The sequence below is a fragment of the Arvicanthis niloticus genome, chromosome 15 (assembly GCF_011762505.2).
Source record: "Arvicanthis niloticus isolate mArvNil1 chromosome 15, mArvNil1.pat.X, whole genome shotgun sequence".
Lineage (NCBI taxonomy): Eukaryota > Metazoa > Chordata > Mammalia > Rodentia > Muridae > Arvicanthis > Arvicanthis niloticus.
The window spans coordinates 34,163,307-34,182,922 of NC_047672.1; the positions used below are offsets into that span (position 1 = coordinate 34,163,307).

At 51.1% G+C, this 19,616-nt stretch overlaps 1 protein-coding gene across 1 annotated transcript in view; it reads right to left on the minus strand.

Moving 5' to 3' along the window:
• Positions 1-1,160: 1,160 nt before the first annotated feature.
• Snd1 (staphylococcal nuclease and tudor domain containing 1) overlaps positions 1,161-19,616 on the minus strand; it is a 391,069-nt gene continuing 372,613 nt past the window's right edge. Inside the window, exons 17-24 of the mRNA XM_034518746.3 lie at positions 15,527-15,715; positions 9,748-9,889; positions 6,625-6,748; positions 5,733-5,802; positions 4,871-4,984; positions 3,423-3,626; positions 1,885-1,929; positions 1,161-1,772 (exon numbers count right to left, since the gene is read on the minus strand). Of these exons, the coding sequence (XP_034374637.1) occupies positions 1,707-1,772; positions 1,885-1,929; positions 3,423-3,626; positions 4,871-4,984; positions 5,733-5,802; positions 6,625-6,748; positions 9,748-9,889; positions 15,527-15,715 (954 nt within the window). The 3' untranslated portion in view covers positions 1,161-1,706. The remainder of the gene's footprint in view (positions 1,773-1,884; positions 1,930-3,422; positions 3,627-4,870; positions 4,985-5,732; positions 5,803-6,624; positions 6,749-9,747; positions 9,890-15,526; positions 15,716-19,616) is intronic.

Consider the following 19,616-nt stretch of genomic DNA (forward strand, 5'->3'; position numbering starts at 1 on the left):
GCTGGGAACTCAACTCAGGTCCTCGGCAAGAGCAGCACATGCTTTTAACTGCGGAGACACCTCTCCAGCCCGTAATTTGTGGTTCTTACCATTTTTGCCTCTCATCCTACACAGGCACCCAAGACCAAGAGGAATATCCCTCTGTCTACAGATGTGTCCTGAGCAGAAGCTCATATGAAGGCTGCCCAGAGTTTGGGTGGGATGTCTGGCTTATGAGGGAAAGTTAGCCTGTTTTCACTGGTGCCTCACACTAAGGCTGAGGCAGCTTTGCAGCATCATCATAGGTCAGAGAGGCAGAAAGTCAAGCCATGGGATTTCCTCAAAGTATGTGTCTAAGAAGGGCAGGTAGCCTGTGTCCAGGCTTTTTTTTTTTTTTTTTTGCCCATCCCTCAGAATTACCTGCAAGTGATGGGCCTTTCACTGCCAACACATGGCTGCTCCAGGCCGTTTCCAGCTCACAGTTATGGACTACAAATGGTTCTCCATGGATTCTGAGAACACTTGAGCAACAGGCCTTCTTCACTAGATCTGGGACAACAGCCTGTCAGAGTGCCTCTGCCTCTCTCTCTCTCTCTCTCTCTCTCTCTCTCTCTCTCTCTCTCTCTCTCTCTCTCTCTCTCAATAATGGTGTTAGGGATTGAACCTAGGGCCTTCATGCATGTTAGGCAAGCAACTGTATCATTAAGGTATAGACCTGATCATTTTTAAACTTTCTTTTGGAGACAGGACAGGTCTAAGTTGCTCAAGCTGACCTTAAACGTAATGTAGTCCAGGCTGGCTTTAAATTCATGATTTTCCTGCCTCAGTCTCCTGAAGTTGGGGTACACCTTGAACTACCAGGTCCAGCTTATTGGTAATCTAGTGTGAGCCCACAGTAGGAACTGAGAGTCCTCCCGGGAATTCCTCTGGGGTCCTTGCTGGGATGCTGTGGATGAGCCCGAGGGACAATGAACCCTGTAGGCCATGCTAACTCTGAAGCAGAGATCCTGAACAACAGTCACATTCAGTGAGTCGAAGATATCTGCTCAACTGCAGGATGGCTGTGGTGGTACTTACCAGGCCTCAGTGCTACTTAGAACTGTATGAGCAGCCTTGCTTTCGGGGACTGTTGTCAGGCTTCCTCCTGGCTGGCTGGGGCCAAGAACCCAGTGTTCAGGCTCTACCATGACAGTAAGGGGAGCTGCAGACAGCAGGTACTATTTTATTGGGTCTCAAAAGCTTTAAATACAGAACAGGCTGGTGAGGGGGCAGATATAGACACACTGGAATCTGAGAACAGACATATCAGAAGTCACATGATCAACACTTGGACAGAGCTTGGGAAGAAGGGTGGTCTGGGGGAAGAGGTGGGTGCCAGCTGACAGCTGCCGCCTCTGTGTCACGATTATACCCTTCACTAACACAAAGTCTTTCATGGTTCTTTCCTGATTTGAAGACAATTTTAAAAAAAACAGCCCCCCCCCAAATAAAAATACAAAATCATCTGGGAGAGACTAGACGGCAGTACCACTGTGAGGGGCTGCCCCCAGCAACCCTTGGGCTCTCCACCCCAGCTCCAATGCTTCCCAGGACAGAGGAGGTTTCTGTACACTGAAGCAAGCTGGACCCAATCTATACTGCCCCGACCAGGTCTGGAGTTGAAAACAGCTTCCTGGTAGAGGGAGAAGGTCTGGCATCAGCGGTGCTGGGGGCCAGGCCAGTTCCCCTTAGCGACTGTATCCAAACTCATCAGCATCATCGGCTCGGAAGTCTCCATAGCGCCACAGGTTCAGCTGTAAGAGAGGGAGACAGAACATGGCTCTTCACGGATGTGTGACCCAATGGAAGCCACAAGGCAGTGCCTCTCAAACTCAACATCTCCAGGACCCCCAGTCAAGAACTCACCCTGGCACTCTTGGCTGATTCCTGGGCATTCAGGTATTCTGTGATCTGAGGGACATAAGAAGATGGGAAGTGGTTAAGATGGAGGTGTTCTTGAATGAGCAACCAAAAACTGCTGCTGTAGGTCAGTGGCCCCCGGGGAGCTTTGTACTTAGGGCAGACTGCAGGATCTACAGTCACATTGCTCTCTGGGATTGCTCAACTTTGCATTGGCTAATCAATCCATGTGCTCATAGGTCTCATCCCTTCATGTCCCACTTGGGATTTATTCCAGCCCTCAACTCTCTAATAAAATACTACCTTCTTCATGCCAAGTGCAATGACCCCCATTTAAAAGCATGCATTCTGCTTCTGATCCTCTGGACTAGACTTCTGTTTCCCCTTTCTACCACAGTTAACACCTTGTGACATTTTATTTAACTTATGTTCACTGTCTCCTGCTGGAATATAAGTTCTACAAGGTAGGACTAGGGTTTGTCAATCTTCATTATAGATAGTGGGCAGAAGGAATTATAGCTTTCAGAGATATTATAAACAGCTTCATGTGAGAACATTAAGATAACCAATGCCTCTGACCTACACACCAACAAAACACCATGTGGACCTATGGGGTGAGGAACAAGGCCAGGTAAAAGGGCCTGGGAAGGGGAGCAATGAGCTGAGGGAAGAGATGCAAAGTGGAGAAGCTGGTACCCACAAACCGTGTTTCTCAGTGGGGAGGAAGTGGGGGCTACCTGCTTGCCAGTTCCAGCCTGGGAGCTACGGAGCCAAGCATCCTATCAGTCTGTCTCTCTGGAATGTTCATAGGTATTTGCCTCAGCAGGGAGGTAGGCTGGCCTACAATGAGGCCATGGCTAGTGCTTATGGGAGGCTAGGAGACACTCATGGCACCAAATGGAGCTGCTGCAGGTGATTCAGATCCACACATAGCAGGCAACAGATGAAAAGAGCAAGGAGAACGGACTGTGGTTAACTCCAGAGGGTAGCTAATAAACAGTCTCTTCGTGTCATCAGCCCAAGGCCCAGCTTCTCAAGAATGAGCTCCCATCTCATCAATGGTGGTTCCCAGTAACCTGGGTTCCAGGGCTTTCCAAGTAGGCTGGAGGAGCCTTGTGATAGTCTTCTGGAACATTTATAGTTACCACATGGCTAGGGTGGTCCTGGGTAATAGGACTTGAAGATTGTATATTAGCAAAAAGGGCTGGAGGAGCCAGGTTTTGACCCTCTGCATCGCCCCTGGCAAAGCTCCCTAGCCTGTCGACTGGGGCACAAACAGAGGGAAACTTTCTGCTCTAGTTTGCAGCTGCATTCTCAGCCAAACCCGCAGCCAATTAATTTGTGCTTTAATTAGATTTTTTTTAAAAACCCAACAAACCCAAATCCATTATCTTTCCCCAGCAGGACCAGGAGGCTGGTGGATTCTCTGCTTCCTCTCTAGCTCTGGGTGTAGTCCCCAGCCCCCCATCTGTGATATTGCTGATGGTGCAGGGTATGTGCTAAGGGCCTGCTTCCAGGATGGAGCCCCTCTCCGAATCACATACCACTTTCTGGAACTGCTTCTCCTTGCGCACCTCCACCATGACCAGCCCTTCCTTCACCAGGCCCAGGCCCACATCGCCTTTGGAATCCGCAAACTGCAGAGTGACGTGGGGGCAGCTGGCGCTCAGGTGTTCCACATTGAGCAGGCACTGCGTGTTTTGGATGTCCCGCACCACACTGTCCACTGCATCTGTGCGAGCATCCTCCTGGACAGGGATGCAGTCATGTTATTGAGAGGGATAGGTGAAGGTCAAATAACAGCTATCAAGGCCAGCCCTTTGACCTCCAGCAGAGCCTGTGACACTCCTCTGTGGTGTCTGTGAGTGGCAAACGGGTCCTGGACATGAAGAAAACTCTTCCCGTACCCAAACCAATTGCACAGAAACCATTCTTATAACTAAATTTTGGGCACCCACCCACTGGCTTGTTTCTGAGGAAAAAAATGGGTTTTCTCTGCCCCAAACTTATCTAATGACTGTTGCCCTAGCCCCTCTAAACCTCTAGTCTGGCTCCAGCATGCTGACCCTATCAGATCTCTGTTGTCTTGACTGTACTAGCATCCTGAATTGTCGTCACATAGCTCTCCAACCTCACACACACACACACACACACCCAGCTCACCACGCCTTTGTGGTCTCTTTTCCCTTCGGCATGCTTTTGTGAGTAGGTGGGAAGTTAAGGGTGAGGCCTCCCACCTTCCCACTAGCAGCCTGTATCCTGCTGCTGGAGGCAGCTCTGTGCACGTGGCTCACACCTTAGCTCTGAGCACCAGGTTCTCTCTGAAGCTAAAGCCTCGTCTCCTTGCCAGAACGCTAGGTCTTCTTTCTCTTCTACACTGGACCCTGTGCAGCCCTGTGGAGATCCCACACGGCCAAAGTGTGCCTCCTTTCCCTTGGCCAAGAGCAACATATCCGTGTGTCAGGATTTCAGTGGCATCTTAGCTTCCTCTGCCTTGTCCCACCTCTCAGATATTATCCCGTGTCTCCGAGACTGGTCCTCTCTTCTCCCTAACCCTCCAACCATTCCTCCCACTTACAAAGCTATCAGAAACACATCTGACCATGTTTCACTTCCCTCCCTGCCTAAGGCACAGAGAATAAACTCTTGCCAGGACAGACAAGACCACAATGTCCAGGCCTGAAATTACCTTTCTCTTCTCTCTTGCCACTGCCCGCTACTCACTAGTATCCAGCTGTGGGGATGGAGTCTATTCCAGTGCACCTAATTCCTCAGGTCTACCCACTGCTCAAGAACTAAGTGAATTGCTATCATGCCATCTTGTCTGTGGTACCTTCCCTCAATTTCCAGAGTCAAAGCTACCCAGTCACAGCTCCTGCTCTTATCAACAACAGACGATGCAGCACATTTCCATCTTCTGCCAGGCAGCAAGCTGCAGCAATGGCTTTGTCCACAGTCAGTCCCCTCTCAAGAGGATGGTGTCTGTACTCACATCTTGGGGCACCTGGATGAAGGCGAAGGCATACTCTGTGGCTTGAGCTGGCAACACACGAGTGCTGAAGGCAGGTGGTAGGGTACCCAGGCGGGTGGACGGTAGGATCTCTCTCTATAGAGGAAGCACCAGAACAACATCACACTTACAATGGTGACCCCTTGCTTCAAGCATAACCCTCTGTACCAGGCTGCTGGACACTTGTACTTTGGGCCTCTCTAGCTCGTTCCTTGGCTCAGTTCCATTTTGCTAGTCTCATAGGCTTCTCTAGTGCTGTGGGCCCTATACTGGCATGCTGGGAAGCTCCCATTAACTCAGACAGTCACGCAGATACCTGGGCTTGCCTCCTCATTCCCCTTCCCTCTAGTGCCCTTCTCTCTGCACATGGGCTCTAGTACTCCACAGGGCACGGTACTCACATCAAGAAGGATCCTGGCAGTGCTGGGCATGCTTATGGTTCTCTATCCAGGTAGGTGGAATCACTCTAGCCTGGTAAAACCTCTTCACTGCATGCTCCCAGGTAACAAGATGAGAGCATGGCCCTAATTCTGGATTTTCTGCCAGCAGATCCTCATGTCTTATCCTTGAGCGATGAAAGGACAGTAGACAGCCACTGCCATACCTCAAGAGTGTCAAGTCTCTTTTATCTATCAGTGTTTGCAGGCCTCTGGCCACATTTACCTGTGCTTTCTAGTTGTTCAGGGGGCCTGGCCTGTTTCATGAAGAGTAGAGGTGACCAATACATATATATGTCTCATCAGTAAGCTTAGCAGGACTTTTGAGAGATGGACTTGACCAAGGGGCCTACTGTGCCTGATGGTCCCTGCCTTGCCTGCTTTCCACCCTGGTCCCCTGCACTCACATTGCCATAGTCGATGTAGAAGACATGCACTTTGGCAGGGGATTCCACTTTTTCTACCCGGGCGCGGTACCTGCAATGATAAAGGTCAGAGCGTGTAAGATAGCACTAAAAACCTCATCTCCCTGGGGATCCAGCATTTCTTGCTTAGGGTCTTTGGGTGTTACAGGCACAGCTTTTAGCCCAGGGAAGCCCAGCCTCAGGGAGCTGTGGACAGCATCTATGGGAGTTGGAGTGGAGCTGGGAGCAAAGGAGGAGGAAGGGGAGCATGTGGAGCAGATTAATATGTCCTCAGGGCGTAAAGAAACAAGAGCAATGACTAGATTGATGTCTGCTGTTTAAACCCAGCACACTAAACAGCAGTTGTAATTAGCTGGCAGATCTGTCTGGGAGCCTCAGCAGGGAACACATCCAAGTTGTTTTGTCACCCTGGGAAGACCATGGGCTCTACCCTTGGTAGATCACACATGAGTGACCTTCCGGCCTAGAAGTTCAACTGTTTGTATCCCAGACAGCAGAGGTGCAGGGCTGGCTGGCTGGTCTGTGCTCACTGTGAACAAACCTCCAACTGACTCCTGACATCATTCTTCCTGTGAGGGCAAGGGCTGGGTTGGAAGGTATCAGCTGCCAGCATTACTATCCTGGTGTCCTCAGGGGAGAGGGAGTGACACCACTTTATCCTACCAACTCTGGTGGCTGGTTAGATGACAGGCTCCCGACCCCCCGATTGAGGAAGGATATCTTGAAGACCTGGCAAAGGCTGTTACCAACAACCCCACAGAAAGGATATGCTTGTGTGAACGCCTGCCATTTAACAGCAGCTTTACAGGCCTGTGCCCAGGATATTTCTCCATCCTATGTAAGCCCCATTGCCCTGCTGGTCCAAGGGGCTCACCATTCTCCATCTACAAATTTGGCAATGCAAAACTCTCCCCGGCGGGGGGCGTAGGAACCCTCAACAGGAGGGTGGCTGGAGATGTCACTGCGCATGTTCTCCATCAGCTTTTCCAGCTGGGTGCCTGCAGGAAAAAGAGGGCGTTAGACTTGGGGGCCTCACTCCTGGTGAACCTGGGGACTAAGCATGAGGTGAAGTTCCAGGGGGCTTGAGCACTGGCCACCTCAGCCCATGCAACCGAGTTCTTTGTGGCTCTCACTCAAGAGGCTTCATGACAGCCATATTCAAAAGCAAACTTGGTGACTTGCTAATACCAGGGGTCTTGCATGTACTGTATTGGCCATGTTCTAATGTACCGGCCACAGCTAAAGGAGCCCTGGGGAGTTGCCTGGGCCTTCTAAATCCCTTTTCAAGTACTGGGGATGGAACACAGGGCCTGTGCATGCCGGGGAACTATCCTACTACTGAGGTGCATTTCTTGTGACTAGGTCTTGACTGAGGAAGGAAAAAGCTTCTAGAATAAGGGCTGAGACTCAGGACCCCATGATTAACAGGAGCCACTTTGTCCATGGTCTCTTGGGGGCAAAAGGATGGATCACTTACAACCACAGACAGGAAAGGATCTCAGAGTCAGAGCCTTAAAAGATGGCAAGTGATTCTCTGAGTGGGGCCAGGCTCCACCTACTCACAAGACACTCTGACCTGTCACCCTGTGAAATTCATGTGGAACAGCACTTCTACTGCTGCCAGGCTAGGTCCCCTCCTCTCTCTCTTCTCAGCAGGGAACAGTGCCTGCTATCCTGCTTCATCTCCCTGGCTGAGGGTCACAGCCGTTGCTGCTTACCTATAGCTACATGAGCAGCTCTGGCAGTACCTGAGGTCTCATTTCCCTTCTCTGGCTCCTTCCTGCAGTGCCTTCCCTCGCCCTGCTTTGCTGGGCATCAGATCCCTGTGGCCTGTCCTTTTATGGCCCTTCTTGCACAGATGCTAGTTCAGCCTCACAGCCTTCTTGCTCTCTTCTGCCCCATAGGTGAGGACAGGCCTTGTGATGTGTAGTCTAAGTGTGGCATTCCTCTTTCCCTTCGGGGCTGAGGCCACACTGTAACAGGTGCAGAACACATGTTTATTGTGGTTAAACTTGCTACCATTCACTGTATAAGTTCCTTGTCTGTGTTTATGTTTCTGCCATTACACTGTGAGCTCCTTCAGGGCACAGACCACAGCTCACTTGATTGTTTACTTCCACAGGTCTGGTAGGATCCCCAGTGCATGCAGGGTGCTTAATAATTCAACCATCCTGAAATGATCTCTGCATATGCAACACATGTCATCTTCCTGGGCTGCCGTGCACCCACGGTCCTGGCACTCAGTCAACTGAGTGGTGAGGCCTCTGGGCTCCTCCAGAGTGCTCCTTGCCCACAGATACCCAAGCTCCTGGTACAGGGAAGCAGGTTTTACATTGACAGGTGCTCCTGAATTTGGTCTACTTTTAGTGTATTGGATTTTTAGGTTCCCAGGCAACAGAAACAGACTCATGCCTCCTGCCAGCAGCCACAGCCTCCTGGAGGTCCTTATATAGGGTCTGATTGGTCACTTGCAGTTAATGTTTTGATTAGACCCTTTGTGAAGGTGGACTTTAATAGAAAGGGGGCAGGGTGAGAGGATGTGCCTCGAGGAGTCCCAAAGGTTCAGAGAAGGAGGCTAAAGACCCTGGGTTTATTTTCATGGATTGAACAGAGGCACCTGAAGGTTGCAGCATCCTCCCTGGTACTTACTACTAGATGCCAGTGACAACATTCTAGGAATGCTAGCTTTCTCTGTGCCTTTTTCTTTCCTATTCCTGCCCTGGACGATACTCTCCCCAAGTATCTTAGCTTTCTTGAGCAGCCAGAGACAGCCTGACAGGGTTCCCTGATGACAGAGTCAGTCAGGCAAGAAACTTGTACCCGTAAGCTCTGCCTCTGAATGCAGTGGGGCTAGTTAAGGAGGTCCTTCCTAGGGGGAGGCTGTGGGTGGACCTTGTCCTGGGGCAGGGACTGCTGAGTTCCTCCCTTAGGCTCTCCAACGGCCATTTTAGCTGTTCCTCTGCTCACTCACAGACCTAATTTCGACTGAGACCTTGTGAAGTTAAGACTCCTTTTCCATTAGGCCACCTAGTCCTGAAAGCTGGCTGCCCTCAGGAGAAGTGAATCCCCAAGGCTCATCAACCCTCCCCTCTCCTCCGCCTTTCCCCAAACAAAACTAGCACAGGATGAGGAAGAAAGAAGTTTTCCTTGGTGAAATGACAGTGGCACAAAAGCAGCTGCTTGGGAAATATCATTAGAGGGGAAGTGGCTGAGACAGGCTGTTGGCAACTTGGAGAAGGTTTGGGGATAGGATTGAGGAAGCCAGGCAAAAAAACGTATCCTGCCATTCCTTGGGCTGCCCATATCTGCACACCCCTCTGCCAGGATTTGGCTCCTTGGACCCAGGGTAGCTCTAAGAGCTTGTCCCTTTCTTCCCAACAAAACTGCTTCTTGCCCAGAGCATGAAGAGGAGGGAGGTCAGGGGAAGGAAGAGTGGTGGATGTGGCTGCTGCTAGAATGGTCTCTACTGAGGTGGCCATTGGGTGGTGGACTGAGGACAGGAGAAACGAGATGGTCCTTCACAAAGACTGCCAGGGGATAGCTTCCCCTAGAGCCTGCTTGTTGCCATGGAAACTGACTACCACAATTCTATACTAACTAACCTCTGAAGGAGAAACCCCTTCAAGAGAGGGACAAGCGTGCACCCTTCTGGTCCTCTGTAAGAAGAGGGCTTCCTAACCACATCAGACAATCTGCTCCATGATTCCTGACACACTCAGGCAACAAATCCTCACGCCCAGCCCTGCCAGGGGTGTCTGCAAGTAAAACCATTACCTAAGAGTCTCAGAGAACCACCCAGATGAATCTATAATGCCACCTGTCCTCAAAGGACCTGCTTGGCCTGCCACATGTCCACTCCAATGCTCACTTGTGGGTTCCTGAGGTGACCCGTAGGTCCAGTGAGATGGAGGCAGGGGCATCAGCTAAGTTCTTTGGGGGAACTCTGGGCCCCATACCCATGCTGAGATCTGTGAGGGGGCAGCACACAGGCACTCACCAGTCTCCACATCTTGCACATAGAAGTGCAGGTCGTCTGTGATCTCTGTCACAAACACGGGCTTGTAGCTGGCAGAGCGTTCCTTCTCCTCCAGCACAGGCATCACCTCCTCCACAGGCCGCTCCTCATAGTGGGCCCAGACCTACAGGTGTGGGAGTGAAGACAGGGGAGCTGAGGACATTGGTGAAGAGACCAACCAGGGGCTTTGGGTAAATAGGTGTTGCCCCTGGGTAAGTTTGGGGTCACTGCAGGGCTGATTCTGAGCAGGAAAGGTGGAGTCTCTGAAGTTCCGAGTTAGAGAGGCATGATTCTGACAGATAGCAAACTGGCAGCTTATTTAAAAACAGGCTTCAGGATCTCACCCCAGGCTTATGAAATTAGAATCAAATTGAGCTCCAGGTGAACCCACAGAGTAGAGTGTGAGGATCCCACCAGAGCTGCATTGGCTTTGGGCTGCCTGCTTAGTCCCTCTAGTTTCAAATCTCCATCTCCCTTCCCACAATGCTCTGCAATGTCCCTCTTCAGGTCACTTCTATGGCCACCACTGTCCCTGAGACACTCCAAGCTGCAGCTGGGAAAGGGGGACTTGACTCTGTGCAGAACTGTTTCTCCTGTGCTCTGGACTCCTCACCTCCAGCAGGTTGCTCTGACCTCAGCTCAGAGGTTGAGCCACCCTCTCCATGCTTCCCTCTCTTCCTTCCTTCCTTCCTTCCTTCCTTCCTTCCTTCCCTCCCCAAGCCCTGTGCCAGAGCTGCAGCAGCTCAGAAGCTGATTCGACGTGACAGCGCGTCAAGTCCAATCCTGCGGCCAGGAGATTAGCCAAGTAGTGAGGCCTGTCAGAGCAGGGGAGGGAGGTGGCTCTCCAGCTGAGCAGCAGGAAGTGGATGGGGAGTCAGGAGACAGGACCACACATGGCATCGTGAAGACATGTATAGAGGTAGAGGACGGTGTTAGCTAGAAACCAGCATGCTCCTTAGTGCCATGAACCTTCTAAACATTCTCCAAGTACCAATTCAGCTGAGCCTCACAACAATCTTTTGAGTGAGTACACCACTATGCTTCTTTTGCAAATGGGGACATTGAGGTACACATGTGTGCAGTTAGAAGTAGGTCCTTGGTGATGGCTGGGTGTCTGGAGACAACAGGCAGCACAGGGCTCTGGGAACAGCTTAGACAGCATACACCTTTACCCTTTACCTTGTGTTTGACTTTAACAAGTGATCATTTGGGCCTACTTCCTTTGATTAGAACATTAACATCCAGCCACCGACATTCTCAGCTAATGAGCAGATTCTTGGGTGGCCCCTGGAAGGAGCTGAAGGGCAGGCATACTACAATTATGGAACCTCTTTGAGTCACCCCAAGCTTACACTTTTGCCTCTCTATCAAAAGTAGAGGCAAGAGTTTAGGGGATATCGAAGGGAATGGCTAGGACCCATCTATGCCTAAGTATTCCACCATGCTTCCCACAAGGGCACATGTAGGGCTTAATCGGGCTGGGTCCCAGCTGCCAACATCTGTCTCCATTACTACTACCGCTCTTCTCATTCCATCACCCAGGGACTTAAGGCACACACCAGGCCCAGCCCTGGCTGGCCAGGAGAAGCAGGCAGTGAAGTGTTAATGCATGCTCTGTCTTCCCTAAGGGTTCAAAGGCCCAAACACCTCCCAAGTTCCCTATGACAGAACAGGATAGTCATGGAAGCTGTCAAACAAGGCTTTCAGCTCTTTCCTTCAGGCTTCTCTGGCTGGAAGGGGTCGGCTTAGCTAGTCACTCTTATTGACTGGGCTCCCAGGCCCTCTAGAGCCCTTGTAACTCCATAGATCAATAGGACTCACACAGCCTCTAAGACAAGCCTGTCATCACTGCCTTAAATGGGCTGAGCTGCTGCCAGCCACCTCTCTGACCCAGCAGTCTTCCCCTTCGTGACAGCACCCATGCTTCTCACCCTCAATCTCTCAGCACCCTGGTGTGGTGCTGTGCTTGGGCTGTCTGCAGTGGCCCTTTCCTTCCCTCCCTGCTCTGCCTACTCCTCTAGCTGCCTCCTCTCCTGGCTTGCAGCTTGGTAAAGAGATGAGGCCTCATTCAGAGACCAATCCTCCCCCACCCTACTTCCTGGGCTGTGGCTGTTGAGGAGGGCTCTCCTCAGCTGCGTTGATGAATCTGGAGCTGACTGACAGGGTGAGAGCAGAAACTGCTAATGAGTCCTCAAGTGAAAGAGCCCCAGGCGACAGCACCAGGTTCCCTCCCTGGGGAGAGGGGGCGGAGCTTTGTTCATCACAGGCTCAGGTGGGCAGCATGCTGAGGTCACCAATGATGCAAATGAAAACCTGACAGATCCCCCCCCCCCCCAGGTCGGATTGTTCACCTGGCAGAAGGGAGTACATACTGCCACCTGGGCTGAGAAGACAGTGAAACAAGTTGCCTACCTATGGAGTGGCAGATGTCACAGGCGGGCTGCTAAGAATCCGGGGGCAGAAGAAGAGGGAGATCTGCTCCCCAGGAAAGGAACCTTGAATCTAAGTGAGAATTCGACTCTTTAGATTTGGCTCTTTGGGCAGTGGAGCCACAATCGGTCCTTGTTTTTCTTGGGGGAGAGACGACAGTTCAGCTATTCCTTGGGACTTGGTAGCCATTGGTCCCAGGCAAGCTGGTAAATGCAGTGTCTTTTTGGTGTGCTGGGACCTGCTGGGATGGGTGTGGTCCTCATCCTTAGAACAAGCCTCTATTGACTGGTATGCCCTTGTGCAAAGCAATAAAGACAGACACACTGGTAAGGCCCCTTGCCAGACAGGCGCTACTTGCACACAGCCTCAGTAGCCTCATGAGCTCACATCCCTGCTATGTCCTTGTTTTACGGAATCTTTGGGGTGGATGCTGCTCTTCCTGGACCCATGGGAGTTGACTAGGAAAATTCAAAGGCCTTTTCTAGAAGGAGCAGTAACTGTGTACAGAGTCACTCCCAGGCTCTTGGCAGACGAAGGGGCTTGGAAGGACCCCCATATGGCCAAGGAGGTATGAATCTTGGCTCAGCAGCAGGGCCCAGGCACATGAGGAGCCTGGTAGTTGGTCTATCCTGATCTTGGGCCACTTGTGAGTACGTTCCTATGGAGATGTCTTCCTGAACTCTGATGGTGGCAGTTAGGGTTTATGGCCAGGCTAAAGAACAGAATCTCTTCTGCTGCCAAGCGAGGGTCATGGTGGATCTGTCTCGGGGCAAGGCACTGCCGTGACTCTTCCTTCCTCTGCTCCTGCTGCACGACGTTCTGCCAAGCAAGTTTCTGATTTTGTCAGGTTCCTTCTAGATCTAGAACTTCTTAGGCTCCCCTGTTGCTGCAGCTGTCACCAGGGAAGGACCCTATTTTACTGGGCAGAGGCATAAGCCAGAGTGGGTTAGAAAGAGCAGAGGCTGTCTCTCCTCCTGGTTTCTAACCCTCCATCCTTTCTCTTTTTTGTGTGTTTTTTCCAGGAAGTACCAGACCCTCCTCCTCCTGACAGGACAGAGATGTATACAGGGACTCCATTGGCTGTCTACATCCTATTTACTACCCCTACTCACTAAGCTCCAAGGGTGTGGCTGGCATGGAGCCACAGTGGCAGAGGCCTTCAAACACACAGCAGGGAGGCCAAGCTCAATAAAAACTAATCAATGGCCAATCAGGCCCTGTTCAAGGCCCTGCTGGGATGAGAAAGGAGGAGGAAGGGAGGAAGGAAGGGGGGAGGAGAGAAAGGTGGGGGAAATATATATATCTGTATGTAGGTACCTGCCACCTATGATTTCCTCCTTGTTCCTGCCTAGAACCACTTAGTATAGAGGAAAGGGAGGGTCTTATGGGACACAGTAGGGACGCAGCTGGGTTCTCTAGATAGCCCCCTGAGGAGGCAGCTTCTAGGCTTCAGCACTGTTAGGTTCCTCCAGATAGATACACTCACTACTGCATGCAAGCACAAGTCACTGCCCAATGGTTCTAAACACAACTGGTCTCAGAGTCTCTCAGCATTTCCTTTCATGGTTTAGGCCGTTATATATAAACATCTATACATTGCGAAGGAGCCGTAATCCTCTATTCCTCAGAAGTGAAATGGCCTTCAGGAGATTACAAGTGGGAAATGCTGAGTACACCTGAGATACACAGGTTACCACCACCCAGCTGGCTTCCAACCTCCTCCCCTCATCCAGAGTCACTAAGGGCTCTGCAGACAGAGCTGCTCCCCAGAATGAGCTCCCTGGGAGGCGGCAGACCAAGCTGGTTCCACTGGATCCTAGAGAAATGGGGAAGGTGGCCCAGTATAGAGGGTTGGGTACTGCATTTTAATTGGGCTGGAAGAAAACGTACAGCTCATGTAAGTAATTACTCACTGGTAATTACTCCTTAGCATCATCAAGCGGCAGCAACAGAATGACAACTTGGGGTTCTTTCAGACAAGCCTACGGTGCAGTAAATAAAGACGCCTTGTGCTGTCCCTGGCAAGGAATCTAGTCAGCCCCTCAGGGCAGATACCACTCCCTGTCCTCAACCACGTCCACTCTTGAGTGGACAGAGCTGAGGAGGCAGCTTCTAGGCCCCAGTGAATTTTCATGTGTGGAGCTGTGCCTTAGGCAGAGATGCTTTTATTTCACAGCCTTGGCCCTCAATGCTGCTATCCTTGCCCTCCAGGACCCTGCTGAAGACAGATGACACAAGGGTGGCAGTCCAAAAAGTCACACTCTCCTTCCCTTTGAAAGCCAAGGCTGCCTACTTCTCCTGCCACCCTCAGGAGGCAGGGTTTAAAGTGAGTAGGAAGTGGAGTAATGAAGAAGGGAATTTCCTCTGACGCCCTAAGGTAGCTAGCGTCCCTAGATGGCAGCCAGGCTCTGGTGCTCAGCCTAGGTTTCTGAGCCACATCCTTCTGGAGTCTGTCCACCTGTGTTCTCCTGCCACCAAAGTATGCGACAACACCTTTCCCGATTCCCAGAGGATGACTAAGACAGGGATCCCTAGGTCCAGTACTAAAAGAGGAAAGAGGCCCTGAGCCAGGAGGTGGCTGCTTTGGCCTGAGGAAGAATAGGATGTGTTTAGGGGCACAAAGCCCCCAAACTCCTATTGGCAGGTTATCTTGGCTTTGGGAAGCGAATCTCAAGCCAGATGGCTGCCCTATGGGGAAGAACATATTTATTCTTGGAACAATTTATGGTTTAGCATGGCTGTCCCACGAAACCCTCCTCAAGCACAGAGGAGCTCTGACAGATTGATGGCTGGCTGATTCATCCTACTATTAGGCAAGCTATAAGTCAATGCAGACAAGCTAGTGTGGGAAGGGGCCACCCAGCTCCCACCCCAAAGCCAGAGTTCCTTAATAGTCAATTTGTTTCCAAAAGCTTCTTTGGATCCACCTCCCTTGTCTCTTCAATGTAGTATCTGAGACTGGCTGTAAATCTGCAGTTCTAAGGGCTCCGTGCACCTCGCTGGACTGCTGCCTTAAAGGGCAGAAATAAGGAAATTCAGAGGTGGGTTGACCAGCGGACACTGAGGTTGACCCCCAGGCTCTTTACCTGTGGTGCCCGGAACATTTCTTCCACTGCTCTGATGTCATCTTCTAGACTGTCTAGCTGTAGGTCTGGGAAAACCACTGGGAATCTTCCAGACTGGCAACCCTGGCCCACTGGAGGTATGCGACTGGCTTAGGATCAAAGGTGCCTAAGGTAGTACCTTACCCTTGGCCCTTTGGTGTGTGTGAAGGAGCAGGTAAGAAAAGAGCACATGCTAGGGACTGACTGTTACAGTCTGTACTTGGTACCTTCTCTTTCCTCAGCTTGGCAGCTTCCTCAGCAGACAGGAGAGGCTTGTAGTAGGCGCTGCGCTCGGCAGTGAAGTGGACCTTGGAAAGCGCTTGCTCCACCAGCAGGACAGACAGGTTAGCGCCATCCATGTGCAGCCAGCCAATGAAGTTGCCGGCCTTATCCATGCTCTCTACCTCTACCTCCACCTGGAAACAAAAGACAGGGTATGTGTGTCAGCTCATGGGCACGTTTCTGCAGGTTCGAGGCTTGAGAATGGCACCAAGCTCACTTCTATATTCATTCTATGTAGCAGAAGCAGCTAGAACCAGAGAAGTCCTGAGTGAATGTACTGTTGACATGGGTACAGCCATGTCAAGGACCCCAGTGCCTCTGCCCCATGGAAGTGGCAAAACCTTCCCAAGCGAGGCTCTAAGGGATGGCAAAGCCTTCTTGAGTCAGAGTGTGAATGCTGACAGGGTGCAGAAAATCTCCACTGTCACTTTCTCCCCACCCATACTTATAGCCTGAAGACTGCTCCTAAAGAGATTAGCTAAGCCTGTCTCCTTGTTCAGCTGTACGTAAAAATCCTGCCTTCCTGTTGATCTCAGTCCAATAACCCTGCGGCCTGGTTCAACTGATAGAATTAAACACACCTTGCTTCACCTTCTCCATCAGAGAGCCCAGGCCACCAGATCCCAGCTTTTCTGTGTTGTGTGTCTGTCTGTTCTTTATGTTCTCACCGACCCACTTAGGTCAATCCCTGCAGCTGTGCAGAGCGCAGCACTCCAGACTCATCATTCAGCTCTCCCCCCTCCCCCCCTTTGGCAGATGGCTGCTGGGGTGCACTTGACTCACTTTGGCTGAAGGAGGCCCTATGCTTAGCTGTGCATGCGTGTGTGCAGGAGTGAGGGGAGAAGCAGGCTGAACATGGTACACCCTACCCTTTCTTATCCACCCCAGCTTTTGTGGGGAAGGAAGGCAGGCTCAGGAACAAGATAATCCCTGGGGAGAGGGAGACTGAATTCTTCTAGGAAGAACTGAAAGAATTAATGTTTAATGAAGGCAATTAAGGAGGCTTCCAGAAAGCCAGGGGAAAACAGGAGAGCACAGGTAAGGCAGAAGGGTGTGGGCGGAGCTGCATCAGCACAGGGGCAGTTTGGGAGGAAAGCAGACAGGTGTGGTCATGAGCACAAGCCTAAACACTGGATCAGAGTATTGACGGACCTTAGACACTCTCCATGGAGGCTTCTGTCCCTAGGATCCCAGAAATGGCACAGACTCAGTTCCTCCAAGAGGGTGGTCCAGGGTTGTGTCTTTTGGGGAGGCTGACCTGCCCCTACTTCAGAAAAGCAATAGGCCACGATAAATTTCTTCCTTGAGTCTCTCTAGACTCTCGTTCTTCTTCAGCTATAGGGGCCTATAAAAGCCCTTGCTGCTAAGTGTAAAAACTTGTATTAATTTAAATGGCTTCAAGCTCGATTAAGCAATAAAACGAACATCTAAATACCTGGGAATTCTCAAAGCCTGAGCTGGTGCCAGTGGCAGAGGGCTAGAAGGAATGAGAGTGGGCAGTGGGGAAGTGTCCGGTGATGCTACTCCCCAAAGAAGATAGAGGTGCCTGGGTTGGGGAGGGGCAGAGACAAGATGATGGGGATAAAGGGTTAAAGGGGGAGGACCAGGAGGCAGGGCCCTGAACTCACCCTAGTTTTCACCACTGTTTTGGTCCTTAGGCCCATTCCTAATCCTCTGAAGAGAAATGGCAGTTTAGATTGGAGTGTGGCAAAAGGGATATGCAGAGCCCACTAACGTCTGAGGGAAAGAATGTAGGCAGATTCCAGCTGGCTTTCCGGATGAGTTTGTAGGGACGCTGAGAGGGAATGGATGGACATGGGGCTAGACGGGCAGAACCAGTAACACAGCAGGCGACCTGACTTGTCTTTTTACACTGCATCCAATAGGCCAAGCTCACCCTCTCCCTGACTCCAATAGTTTGTCTCAGGAAGCAGTCCCTCCTTCTACTGAGGTAATAATGCTGGCCCTTCCAGCATCCAGACTTAGGACCTGCCTTTCTTCATCAGAGCTACGTGGAGTGGGAAGAACCAGCAGTTAGTGCCTGGTAGATGCTGAGGCAGGTTTCTCCTTTTTCCGAGTCTAGCAATTAGCTTGTGAAGAAGAACAGTTGGTACGTAAGAGTTTGATGCTCTGATCCACCTTGCAAAAGCCCAGGGCCCCGAAAGCCTGAGTGTACTGCAGGGAGAGGACTGGGTGAGCTGAAGAGGCCATCAGGCCTGCAGTAACAAGATAGACCTGTGTGACGGGCCTGATGTCACTGGGAAGACCACCTTTTCTTTGTCTTAATTTGCTAACTTTTACCAAACAGGCAAAGGCCAAAAAGCAGTAGGTCTCAGAGGAACTCGGGGGTGGCAGTGGGAAGAACAGACAGGCTGGTTGGTTGCCTTGTAGTTGGAAGCTCAGGGGACATGTGCCCAGCCAAAAGCAAATGGGGCTGGTTCAGTTCCCAGTCAACATGGAGTCCAAGCCTATGTCAGTCTCCTCTCTCCCTGACCTGTCTTGCTTCATACTTTCAGTAGCCAAGAGTTCCCCCACCCCCTGACAGACAAACAAAATTGAGAATGACTCCCCTACATGGCCACATAGCACCCTCCAGGCTTGACAGCTCCGGCTCCCCTCCCGCCCCCAGCAGCTTGCAGTAGGCCAGTGTGGTTTTCTGCATCGGGTTGGGCTGTTGGCACTGATGTAAGAAGCACAGAAATGGGTTGCTGAGGCAACCAGGCAGGAACAATCTCGCTCATCCTACACAGTGCCATGCTCAGACCTCACTACACATGGCAAACCCTAACCTGACACCAAGTTTTCTGAAGCCAGCCAGAATCCAGATGCTTTCTCCAGGGCTTGCCAGGAAGAATCTACGACTAGTGGATATACCTGGGACCAATCCACCAAGGAGCAGTGGATTCTCCCTGGCAAGTAAGCCCAGACCTAACATGTATCCAGCTTCTTTCTGATTGCAATCGATGTGCTAACTTGGGCTTGACAAGTCCCTAGGCCCAGCCAGCAGCAGAGGAAAGAAATCTCTGGCCTTGGGCAGTGTGCTGCCACCGGTTCTATCTGGGGTTGTAGAGGGAGATAAAGCTGTCGCCGGTGGGGCTCAGCTTCCTCTTTCATTACCGCTGCCAATGATATAGTAATTTCTCAATCAAACAAAGGCTCTCAGGGGAGAGTGGCCCGGCTCCTGTTTCTGCAGGCTCCTGGTCTCTGCAGTCAAGTCTCATGCTATAGGTCCAACCTTCCTAGACAAACTTTGGCCTGGATAGGTGCCGGAAGTCTGTGACACTCTTTTGGCATAGCGAATTGTAGGCCTCATGAGCACAGGTTAAGCAGGGAGCTCCCAGAGTGGAGTCAATGTGCAGCCTCCTCCACTTTTCTTTTTTGACTGACCGCCAGCAATCTGTGGTTTAACTATAACAGAATCTGCACCTATACACATTCTAGTTCTCTGTTTAGCTCCAGGATTCCAACTTCTGGGATTTCCTCCTCACTTCCCCGGAGAGAGCCAAGAATGGCTGTGTCTGTTTCTAGTTCAATATTTAGAAGGCTGAGGCAGGAAGATCACTTGAGCCCAGGAATTCAAGGTCTAGCACAGGCAGCACAGGCAGCTGTGTAAAACAGACATGCTCACAGTGAGAATACGAGGGAGAAAAGAGACTAGATACAGACTTTTTTTTTTTTTTTTTTTTTTTTTTAAATTGGAGGCAGGGTCTCATGCATCCCAGGTTAGTCCCAAACTCATTCTGTTGCTAGGATGGCCTTGAATTCCTTGAACTCCTGACCCTCTTGTTTCTATCTCCCAAGTTCTGGGATTACAGGAGTGTGACATTATGCCTGGTTTTATTCTTTCTTCTCATAGTGCTGGGAACCCCCAGGGTCATGTGCGTACTAGGCTCTTCCTTTACTACTGAGGTACAGCCTCAGCCTGCACAGTCCATTCTTGTCACCATGGCAGTGCTATAAAGTGACCATAAACAGTGAATTACAAAACACTGAACTGCCAGGCCTGGTGGTGCAAGCTTTTCGTTCTAGTACTCA